This window comes from Mastacembelus armatus, chromosome 20 (assembly GCF_900324485.2).
Source record: "Mastacembelus armatus chromosome 20, fMasArm1.2, whole genome shotgun sequence".
Taxonomy (NCBI): Eukaryota; Metazoa; Chordata; class Actinopteri; order Synbranchiformes; family Mastacembelidae; genus Mastacembelus; species Mastacembelus armatus.
Window position 1 is genome coordinate 8,860,431 of NC_046652.1, and position 12,106 is coordinate 8,872,536.

At 38.1% G+C, this 12,106-nt stretch overlaps 1 protein-coding gene across 2 annotated transcripts; it reads left to right on the forward strand.

Moving 5' to 3' along the window:
* The first annotated feature begins 4,854 nt into the window (after positions 1 to 4,854).
* Positions 4,855 to 11,345, forward strand: LOC113121629 (phospholipid scramblase 1). 2 transcript variants are annotated; one of them, XM_026292303.1, is made up of 7 exons: positions 4,855 to 4,904; positions 5,478 to 5,561; positions 6,202 to 6,244; positions 6,333 to 6,553; positions 6,717 to 6,878; positions 7,392 to 7,553; positions 8,036 to 11,345. In XM_026292303.1, the coding sequence occupies exons 2-7, from the start codon at positions 5,493 to 5,495 to the stop codon at positions 8,063 to 8,065; spliced, it is 687 nt and encodes a 228-aa protein (XP_026148088.1). In that variant the 5' UTR covers positions 4,855 to 4,904; positions 5,478 to 5,492; the 3' UTR covers positions 8,066 to 11,345. The 2 variants fall into 2 exon arrangements, with proteins under 2 accessions (XP_026148088.1, XP_026148087.1); XM_026292302.1 differs by lacking the exon at positions 4,855 to 4,904 and having other exon boundaries at positions 5,436 to 5,561.
* The last annotated feature ends 761 nt before the right edge of the window (positions 11,346 to 12,106 follow it).

Here is a 12,106-nt window from a genome sequence, read left to right on the forward strand (position 1 = left end):
CCATGAGAGGGCACAGAATAAATGTCAGTGACAAAAAGTATGGATCTTATTTAAATTTCACATGGACCTTATGGATGGTTTTCTAAGCATAAATTTAAAGTGATGATTGTTTTACAGTATTTTTATAACAACTCAGCTTACAAAGACTGTGTGAGTGCCAGTATGGGAGCTGTGCAGCGCAGAAGACGGTGCCTCGCGAAGCCTTGTCTTCCCTCCAAACAGCTACGGTGCCTCTTTTGTGTTATTTGGAGGGCCTGTTGCCCCTGCTCTATTCAGGGCTTTCACACCAGTCTCACTCACTTCTCACTCCCTGGGTACCTCCTCACAGGTCATAAATTAAGCAGAGGGAGGGGAGGCTTGAGATCAGAAGAAAAAGATCAGTCAGGACCTTATTTCAGTTTGTTTTCATCACATATTCTGTTATATGACAACGTCAAAAAAGTCAAAGTTTCACAAGCAATAGTAAGAACCGAATCTGTGGCTCAGAGGGAAATGCTCTGATGTAAAAACATGTATGTGAATTTGTGAGTGAAGGTGGAGCATTTTGGGTTTATTCACATGGGGCCACACTGCTGTTGACACTATATGTTATTTTAATGAGTGTTGCTGCGTAGTGGTTAATGTGGCCACAGCTCATGGCTCAGAGGTGCTGCAAGGGTGTGTGTGTGTGTGTGTGTGTGTTCAGAGAAAGAGCTTGTGGGGGGTGGTTGGGGGGGTCACAATATGTTTATAGTGACAAGCGCCGGGATAACTCATACTGCCTCTTCTGTCAAAACAAAGACGACTTGAAGTGAATGAGGCTGGCAGCGATGTGCTTCATGGTTACTGAAGAAGCTTTTGGTTGCCGTAGTCTTTTACTTCACTTCATGTGGTCAAATGAAGTTCATTCTCATTTTCACTATTCTTTTTTTTAATGCATCATGAAGGACATATTGTTCAGTAAGGTTGCCATACTCCACACAGCAGTGCATACTGTGACAATGACTTAATGACATGAATAGGGGAAATATTGCACAGTTCAGTGACTTGCATTGTGTGCTATTATCCCTTTGTAATACAGAAAGATCAAAATTATGAAATATGCAACACATGTGGGATCTGTTCAGCGGTACTACAAAACTCCCATTGAAAAACGGTTAAATGGCTGTGCATGAGGCTGTGTTCAGAACCATATGGACGCCTCCACATCTCCTCATTTCATACATGTTTCTTTTGACATCAATAATGCCGTGGTATCCAGTGGCGTTTGGAACGCATCCAAAACAATTATAAAGTTGCCGTGGAAACTGAGGTCCTGCGCCAGGGTGATGCATACTGTCTCTGCTCAGATAACCACATGGAAAGTCATAGCAAACAAAGCACTTGACAGGGGTGCAGAAATGGGAGAAATAAAAAAGAGGGAGGGAGGTGAGGGATGGGCAGAGGTGAAGAGACAGGGACAGACAGGGATAACAAAAGCATTGAATGTGGCAAATTTAATCATCCACGAATGATGAAAAGATGCACAAGAGCTGCATTGTTTGTGTGCATGTGGGTGTGAAGTACACACATTTTGTATTACCAAACCTTTGTGATGTGGAAATTTATAAGACCTGTTCTGAAAACATTACATGAAAAAGTCAGTTTCAGTAGGCTCAGATTCAGTGTCATGTTGCAGCTCAGTTAAGGGTTAAGTTTGGGCAGGTAACACCGTGTGCCTGTGTATGTTTGTGTGTACTTGAATGAGGATTATCATGGCAAACTAATACACAACCCCTCAGTGACACATGCAATTTTGTGTGTGGAATATTGGGACTAGAGTAATGTATTGTAACCTTATGCTAACCTAATGAACAAGCGGATGAAAGCGGTATAATGGAAGCATTTTTACATTCATCTTTAGGCTCCTCATTATGCGCTGAATATGACAACCTCGTTAGGAGTGCACGAAAGATTACCCATGCGGGTAAAGAGCACCACCTTCATGTAAAAAAAAAAAAACACAAACAGAAAAATTGTAAAACAGGTAGGAATGTGGAGAGCAGAGTCTGTGTGTGTGTGTGTGTTTCTGTGATGTACACGCAGAAACACACACATATTGACACACGCACACACAACAGAAACCTCTGGTGGGAGTAACTTGGCTCTTGGAGTCAGAGAGACAATCTGACTGGTTTTCAAAGACCCTGACTCTTCAGTCTGTTTATGCAGATGAGAACAGAGAAGGCCATCATTTCAAAGTCATTGCATGTTACTTTGCTTTGGTCTCACTGATGAAGAAGTTAAGTTAAGTTTCAGTGGTCTTTTTGTGCTGTCAAAAGGATTTATTTCACTGGATGTAATATGTTTAAAGGTTAATTAAATATATATCAGAACAGTATACACACACACACACACACACACACACACACACACACACATATGTATATATATATATATATATATATATATACACATGAATGCATACTTGAATGCATTCAAACATTATTTGTGAAGCAGAAACTGTATATGCAGTATTTTCCCTGCTATATCAGGTCACTATAAGCAATTACTGTAACATGAATCAATTAAAACATGTTTTTAGTTGTCTGCGCCTGAAGTGTCAGCAGATCTGCGTGCAAGTCATCATTTGTTCTCATTAGTGTTTCTTGGAGAAATCAGTAGTGCTTGAGGAAATCAGGTAATTTGTATTCGCAAATAAGGATCCTCGACCCAACAACGTCATGTCATTTGTAACAGAATAGTACGCGTGTTTGTGTGTGTATTGTGTGTACATCTGTGAGTGTCTATTTGTGACTATTTTGTTTTAGACTGAAAAGGCAAATTCGGCATTATTCTTAGTAATGGCCATGAGGCTGAGCATCATTAGCTCAACACTGCTCTCCAGTGGATACAAACTATAATAACTTAGATAAAGTGCACATGAGCTGTGTAAAGTTTTTTTTTTTTTTTTGCCTTTTCAGATTCTGTTATAATATTGTCCTACAATGTGTAACCTTATGATTTACTTTAACTAACTACTAACAATGTTTTATAAACAGTGTATGTGTCACTATGTAAGTGCTCAACTCAACCCAACTTTGAAACAACAAAAACCTATAATAATAAAACCTATATTCTGGACAATACCCTTGTGTTTTCATAAATTATATTGTAATCCTTACTGCATGCAAAGGTCACCTGCTCCACAGGACATTTTTCTGCATTAGTTACTTTTCATCAACAGACACCACCTTTACTTGCTTTACTTACCAGTAGGGACTTCTTAATGGACACGGTTGTGACGTTGTTCTTTTTCTATATTGTTGTCATTAATACATTTATCTGTTCAATTAGATAGCTGGTAATTTAACGTTTAGATTTTCTATATGAAATAACAATTCAGTGGATAACTGACAAAACTCAGGGATGATGACAAATAATTGCATAAAACCTTTTCTAGACTCTCCACCTGAATCATGTCAGATGGAACCCTCTTGTTTGTAAATGTTGTTTAGACTAAAAAGTGAAGTATATCCAGAGAAATTATAGCATCATGTCTGTATTGTTTATACAGTCTCGTGGAACAAAGGTTTGTGGTTACAGCTGTGAAGTATTACTCTACTACTGCAATGTAAGTGTCTCTTACGACATGTAGTTTGCTATAATACATTATGTAACACCATCAGAAGATCATGCTTTTTTGAAGCATAGCATTCATTCAGTATTTATGTACTGCATATTCACAGTTAGTGATATTTGGAAATGTATGTTCATGATGTTTTTTTTATTAACTCCATGATGTTTTCCACTCTAAAAAACCACCATGCTTCATATTTTTGAGATATACGTGTATTTGCGCAGACATTAAGTCTTAAAATGCTTCATTATCTAAATTGAACAAGCTTCGAAGCCTCTTTTCATGCAAGAACAACTGTCAACAAGCAGGTTTATTTGTAAAGTGTATTTTTGGCTGAATTATTATCTAAGCTACCCTGACACTTTCCTCCAGTGTGGAGCTAAGCTGTGGTTTTTGGTCCAGGGATGCTCAGTGAATTCCACATCCAAATTAAAATACCATACTGCCTTTGAGTGAACATGTATTCATATGCAAATATACTATGCAAAAATGCACAGTTTTTATATAAGAAACGTTTCAAATATTATATATACACAACCGTGTGTGTGTGTAAGACTTGCAAAATCTTATCAGTGTTTGGGAAAGTTTAAAATTCCCGCTGCACTGTTAAATTTGCATTTTTGATGTTAAAAACACAATAGCACTTTCTGTCAAAGCTTAATCATAGCTTTAAAAACAGTCTTGTGCGCGAGAAGCAACATGAGGGCCCTACAGACAAACTGTGGTTTAATGATGTGATCAGTGCAGTTGAAAGCGCAAGTTTAACTGATGTTTAATGATAGAAGTTCTACTAAGTTTGCATGAACAGCAACAATCTTTGCAACAATCCTCTCTGATGAGTTTATCCAAGTTATATTGTCTTTTCCACTGGAATAAGAATTAATTCACAACACAACACTCAGGGTTGAAAAATGTCCATTTGTAATAAAATATGGATGATGAACAATGTTTTTGTTTGATTGTTTTATCCCTCTGCCCTACATATAATGTGGGAGCAAATCTTTTCACTTAAGCTTTGTATTATGTTAATCATGTTTGTAAATATTCCTGAAACCCTCCATAGACTTCCCTTATGCTAAATGCTACACTACAGTGTAACTGTGCGCATAAGTGATGGTCTGATCTTTTCTATCTCGTTCTAGTCTGATCTCTGTCTTCTGTTTATTAACGTGCTACACATCGATCTTCTCATTGGTCCAAAGAGATGGGAAGTACGATGACGTCAAACCAATAAGATTATAGGTTTATTCCGTAGGCTTTGTTCCGGAGTGGCCTGGGTTTATTTTAAGTAGCAAGTGAAATATCGGTGAGTAATATTGATTTGAGGTGTGTTGAGTGGCTTTTCTCATTGCAATATAAACCGTGACGTCAGACTTTCATGCCGGTAGCTTGTCGCTTTTGATCCTTCTTGGATGGAAAAAAAAGTGACCGAATAAAACCTGTGTGGTCTCTGTTAGCAGCAGAAATAGTCATTGGTAGTAAACATATAGAACTTCAATCACAGAGATCTGCACTGAAATGACCTGCGTTTTATAAACAGTGGGTTCGAACATATTGTTTACTTGTAAACAAACCAGGCTGGACTCTTTTCTCATTGCGGTGGCTCCCGGTACTTCCAGATACAAACAAGATTTTACGTGTGTCGCCCACCATGGCTCCCCCAGGCTGTGGACGTGCTGCTTGTAAATAATCAAGTCATTGGCCTACACAGGAGTCACAGTGCTGCAGGCTGTTCAGGCTACTCTGACAGATTAAATAATAAAAACAACAACATATTACCCAGTGTCGCTAATATTAATCCCCACTTGTTTATGACGATTACCTAAATATGCACAAGATGGCGCTATATCTCTGTTTGAAATATTTTATTCATCAACAGGTCTCAGTCTGCAAAATGAATATGTATAATGTGCCCAGTCCGGGAATCCCAGGCTGTCCACCAGGATTAGAGTACCTGACTCAAGTAAGTATTGATGTCATCTTTCTTTTGTTTTTGCTGTTTTTCTTTCTTAGTTTGTTGTTTTCCTAAACTACCCATAATGCAATGTGCCACTTAGTCCAGAGACGTATCTTGTTTTTTGTCTGTTAGGATCAGAAGAAACACCCAGCTGTCACTTTCCCTTCCTTAACATCACCTTCATTATGATACTCAATCATTGACCAATACAGTCGTCTCAGCTGACACTGAAAAAAAGTGGGAATAGTGTTAAATGTTGCTTTTTACCCTTTGTCTACCTATTACACTAAGAGAGGAGTATCTGTTTTTGGATGAGTACATGTATATTGATTATTTCTGAATGATATATTAATAATGTGCTGTAAGTGTGTATGAAAGTCCTGCATTTCTAACTATAGCCGACACACAGATATGGAGAGGAATAATTAATTTAATCGGGTATACATGTGATTTTGACCTCAGCGTTGATACCTTCCACTTTCCCATTGGACTGCTCTATTTTAACAGCTCAAAAGCCCACACAGGAATATGGTTTCACTGGGCAGGTGCAAAGTTTGGGCATGTTATGCCGACTTCACTGCAGCATTTAAGACGAGCAAAAATGAATAAGTTTTAATCCAACATGTGTGATGATCTGGTTTCTTAGGTGGATCAGCTACTCATCAAACAGAAGGTTGAGCTTGTAGAAGGTGCAGTATAGAAATGTGTATTCTGCTAGTTTTTTTTTTTTTTTTTGACAGGATGAGTGAGTTATAACTATGTTTTTCCTCCATACAGCCCTTGTTGGTTTTGAAAGTAACAACAAATATGAAGTCCGTAACACCATGGGTCAGAATGTATTCTATGCTGTCGAGGAGAACGACTGTCTGAGCCGTCAGTGTTGCGGTCCCATGCGCTCCTTCACTATCCGTGTCCTTGACAATTTTGGACACGAGGTCATCACCGTCACCAGACCACTTAAGTGCATGTCTTGCTTCTTCCCTTGTTGCTTACAAGAGGTGAGTCAAACCACTTTTAGACATGCTCGCTCTGTGTTTATGAAATTACAGTGTTCGAGGTGTTTCCACCTCACATCTTCTAGTTTTACATGTATTTCAAAAATGTGTTTTTACTAAGTATATAGCTATAAGTCACTCTGTTCTCCCACAATCCTTCACTCAGCTGGAAGTGCAAGCTCCCCCTGGCAACATAGTGGGGTACATTATACAACAGTGGCACCCGTTCTCTCCCAAATTCATTGTTGCAAATGAACACAAGGAGCCTGTACTGAAGATCCATGGACCCTTCTGTGGATGGAGCTGCCTTCCAGATGTTGACTTTGAGGTGGGTTTTTCTAAATACAAAAATTTGCAAAAACATATCAAAGCACTGACACTCACTTTGGTCATATAGATTGTTTTTTTTTTTTCGTAAGGCATCCTCCTCTGGCTCTGAAGCAGGGAATATGTTTCTAATCAGAGCGTGCTGTAGCTTGGATGAAGCTATCACACAGGGCATGCTCTGGGGTGGTACAGTGTGGCCATTGTTCCACGCCTCAGTTGGTTTTATTAGACTGAGATGTGAAACGGTTTTGGGTCAGTGATACAGACCTTTTACCAGACCCAGAGGAGAGGTAACTGAAGCATGATATTACCATCCTGGTTGCTCCCTAGCTGCTTTGAACTGATTGCTGGGGATACAGATCCAAAGTTACTGTGGCAGCAGGCAAAAAAGCTGCAATTTGATGGGATTATAAATTGTTCCATGATCTCCGTCCAATGAAACCAAACAAGTTTAGGGATGGATTTTTATCCAACAGATGTCAGCAGTTTGTCTTGTCTGTAACTCTTTCCCCAGATTTTGACAATGGATGAAGTCAGTAAGATTGGGAAAATCAGTAAGCAGTGGACAGGACTTCTCCGAGAAGCATTCACAGATTCAGACAACTTTGGCATCCAGTTCCCTATGGATCTTGATGTGAGAATGAAGGCTGTAATGATCGGTGCATGTTTTCTCATTGTAAGTCCAATAAGAATTTTTATCTTACTGTTAGTCAGTTTGTCACAAACTAACACAATTACCTATGATTGTACATTTGTGTACATTTTTGGGATTCACAAAAAGCAAATTATCTTTTGCCAGGATGGGGCTGTTACAGATGCAGTAACCTTATATAACCCAGTTTCCATGGAGAGTGGTGTATCACTCTTCACTTGTAGTTGGTAATTTCTTGTACCTACCACTTAATGCACTTAGCCTACATTTTGTGGGAAATATGACCCCAAACCACTCCAAACACCAAATCTCCCAAATGCAAAACAGCTTGTCAGAGCTACTTTTTTTTTATTAGCACAAGTGACATTTACTAAAAATGCTAAACTCTCGGCATGTTTACACAGTAAATTAAGCAGTTACTTATAGCTAAATAAATTTGGCACATTACGCATTGGTGTTACTTTAATGGCTTTCCTTTTCTGTTATCGCTTCTTTTTTCTGTACAGGATTTCATGTTCTTTGAGACTACTAACTAGGAATCAAACAGGATTTCCATATAAGAAACAACATTCCTTGAAGAACAAGGCCAGAAAGCCATGACGATCACTCCCAAATGCCATAATACAGAACAGCCTTCATATGGATAAATTATAAAAAGTATCAACAGGTACCTACATTTGATCATTTTGCATGAGCCATGGAATAGAAGGTTTGCTTTAGTCTCAGTTGCTCAGATTGGGCTGTGAGTGCAGAGTGCAGTGTATTTAGATAATGTTTATGAGGAAAGTTTTCATTATTGTTTTTATTATGGTCAATGAGCCCATGTGGGGTCACTACCTTTAGTTTCTACTAACAAAAAAAAAAAAAAAAAAAAAAGTACAAGGATAACATCCATATACTTTACAAGCAAATGAAAGGGGACTACCATAATAGGCAAGTGCTGTTGAAAGAAAGATTAGGGTTGTGGTTTGTATGCAAAGGTGGTCTGCCAAATAGCATATTTTGTCCTATTAGCAGCCATTATGTTAATTTATTTAGAACACTAAGCTTGTTGCAATATTGTGTAAGAGCTGAAGGATTAATGTAATTTATGTAATTTAAAGTAATTTGTAGTTAGATATTCAATGCCCTTATTTACTGATTTATAATTTGGTCTGTTTACCAATTTGTTACTGTGTGTGCGTGCACTGCTTTGTGTGTGTGTGTGCATTTGTGTGTCTGTGTGCTATGAGTGTACTTGTGTGCATTACAATAAGCTGCCACAGGATAGAAAAGATTATTTTCAATGCCGTAATAGTCATACATTGTCACCTCTGTAGAGGTTGTTTATTTGGGAACTGATGAATTTTTGTTTTGATACACTGACTAGAACTTGTCCACAAGAGGGAGCTAGTTTTGCATTTAAGGAAAACCCAGTACACAGCCCAAATAAACAAGCTCAGTACCCGTTCATGTGAAAGATTTTTTGGACAAACTCAGGTTGAAGTGCATGCTACTGTAGTGTTGGTAACTTCTTGCTCGGGGAATTACACACCTGCAACTGATACTATAATTTATATACTAAATAATCTAAACATCCATCAAATATGTTATATTTTGCATATATTTCCTATATAGTAACTTGAATTGAGATTTTTTTTCATTAACTGCACATGTGTTAGCACTACTTATCTCAAAATGCAAAAGTTAAAATCAAAAAAATCTTCCATGAAACAATATTGTTACTGTTACTGAGTATGGCCATTAGTTTTGTTAGAGATAATATAAAGTAATCAAGATGAGTCAAGACGTTGCACTGCTGATCTCAACGGGAGGAGTCAATATTAGCTGGAAGCTGTTTCAATATTAGCTGGAAGTTGTTAACCTCAGGGTAACATCGTGATGCAGTCACTTGTATTGTTGTCTCACAGCAGGAGGGTTGTGGGGCAAACCCTGTTTGACCCCAGGCCTTTCAGTGTGGAGTTTGCCTGATCTCCCTGTGTCTGTGTGGGTTGTGTCCAAGTACTCCAGGTTCCTCCCACAGTGAAAAGACATGCAGCTCAGAATAATTGGCAACTCTAAATTTTCTATAGGTATAAAAATAAGCATGAATGGTTAAATAGTGAGATGCACTACCCCTAGATCCCCCCTCCAGTGCAGGGCAGTTTGAAGGTTGACAGTGTCTTTGTCAGTAGTCCATTGAAACACTTCAATAATTATCTTTTGAATGTTAAAATGGTCCCTTGTAAAGGCCAAACCTTTCATAATGTATTTGGTTTAATAACTTCTGTAATTGCAGCCTTCACATTATATGAATTTATTCCCTATTTGTTCGTGTTAAATCTGAATGCTATATGCTGTGCAAAGAAATTGATTAGGCCGACTATGTCAAACATGAATTTCCTTGAATAATAACACGAAAAGGTAAATGAGAACACATAATTTTCTCCCCTTTTAAATAAACCAGGAACCTCTAGCTGTTAACCTTGAGTAAAACCAAAAGAACTAATTTCAAACATACTTTTAAAGCTTTTTTATTCATGCATCAATGAAAAGAAGTACTCAGGGGCTGAGTAAAGAGGAAGGTTCAAATAGATGGTTATGTTTAAGTCTTTGTTATTCCTGGGCCCTTTGGAACAACTCATACAGTGTTTTATTGAAAAATGTTACTCTCTGCCTGTGGAACGTCTTTTGAATATGAAATCTGACTAATGCAATATCAAAAAAGAAAAACACTGTTATGGAATTATTCTCCAACATTTCATGTGAGTAATGATTTGTGTAATTTGAAGCTACATGTATCTTACACTTAAACTTTTAGAAGAATGCTTTGTTATCTCAGACTTCTATGAATTTAAGTTGTGTCAAATACAAATCTTTTATAGCAATGGTTTTTAGACATTGCTTGGCATCATTGTGTGGAATATATGACATATCATTGCTCTGAGTTCTATAGCTAGTTAAGTTGTGGTTGGAAAACAATGTGAACTGTGGAGACTTGTAGATGTAGAGCCAATGGGGACATGGTTAGGGATGATTTTTGTTTTCCATTTTAGCATGTTCTCTTTCCCATGGTGTCAAATGCTGATTCTTTCTAAAGTACCTTTTATATCTCATAGAGACCCTAGGGGTAACTTTCAACAGAGAACTTTTTTTTTTTTTTGCATAAACCTTTTTTCCCATCATTTTAACCATGTCTATGGTACCTAAACCATGACATGTAATCATGTCTAAAAAAACAAGTAGTTGCTTGGTTATTGTTCCTGAACATGTTTTTAGTCAAGTATCCATTGGGGTCAGTATGAGATGCCAAAAGGAACCTAACAAAGCATCAGTAATTGACCTGTTTTTTGTGAGAATATGTTTGACATTGTAGCAGCAGCAGCATGACTCTCTGGCAGGCAATGTTGGCCTGTGAAATGGTCAGTCCACACTTTTGGTCCAAGCTGAAGTTTCTCATCAACTATTAAGTGAATTGCTGTGATATTCTGTACAGATGTTCATGCTTCAACTGACTCTGGTGATCACTTGACTTCCAGCACTATACGGCTAACATTTGTGGTTCTAAGTGAAATGTCTGAACACTTATTGGTACACATGCACACAGATTCCTGTTTCCAGGATGAATTGTAATCCCTCTGGTGAGCCCTTAACTTTTCATCTCATGCTGTCTTCTAGTGGCAGATGTGGAGCGGAGCTACATAGTTTTCCACAGTGCTCTGAACCAATATTCTAGATATACAGTGGAATTTGTGGCTAATTTGTGAACCTTGTGGAATGTACAGAAAACTTTGTCTTTTCTGTTGCAATATTCTTTTGTTTGATGTTCTAGGCAAGTTTGAGAGGACAAATTGATTAATAAATCTTTTACTGCTTGCACCATACAAAAGGAGTCACCATGACTGTGTGTGGCATAAAAAACATATATGTAATGAATAATGTGGAGGGTGAAACATAAAACACGATTATAGCTGGCACTGTTGAATTCAGATTTATTGGGCATTTGTAGTAACAGATTGAGTAGATGAGTGTTCGTTGATCCTGGGTAGAAAATCACTGGAAACTAGCTGGTTCAGTGAACTGAGTGGAGTAATATACAAAGATGTGGGTGGCAGGTGAGGCCTACAAGGCGAGGCATAGAGTAATGCATTCAGGAGGAGATGAACATAAGACAGAGGCAGATTACTCCAGGATCTAATAGCATGAGAAATATTTGCAAGAAAATTTTAAGTTGGCTGTAGCGTAACTATCAGCAGAGTGGAGCAGAGTGGAACACCTTGCCCAGACAAACAGGACACCCGTGAGAATTTGAAAGACAGAACACACGGGACAAATAAGAATGACAAAGGATGAGTAAACACACAAGTATTCAAGGAGAGATCCAGCTGAGGCCATGATGGAAACGTGCCCGTACATTAGTACAAAAACTGCACCGACTTCCTTCTTGTGTAAAGGAAGGGTTTATCGATTGAATAGAAACTACAGACAGCAGAGGCAAGTCAGCAGTGGACAGACTTTGAGTAAGCTTCCTATTGTGGCAGTAACTTTGTAATAGTGGAGCATTTCCATTATAATGCAAATGAACAGCATTACAATTA

What these genes read in the sequence shown, in the direction of transcription:
- LOC113121629 (XM_026292302.1), top strand. Translation starts at nt 5,436, where the DNA reads ATGGCGCTATATCTCTGTTTGAAATATTTTATTCATCAACAGGTCTCA. An exon ending in GAAGGTTGAGCTTGTAGAAG is followed by an intron (nt 6,245 to 6,332) that starts GTGCAGTATAGA and finishes TCCTCCATACAG; the next exon opens with CCCTTGTTGGTTTTGAAAGT. An exon ending in TCGGTGCATGTTTTCTCATT is followed by an intron (nt 7,554 to 8,035) that starts GTAAGTCCAATA and finishes TTTTCTGTACAG; the next exon opens with GATTTCATGTTCTTTGAGAC.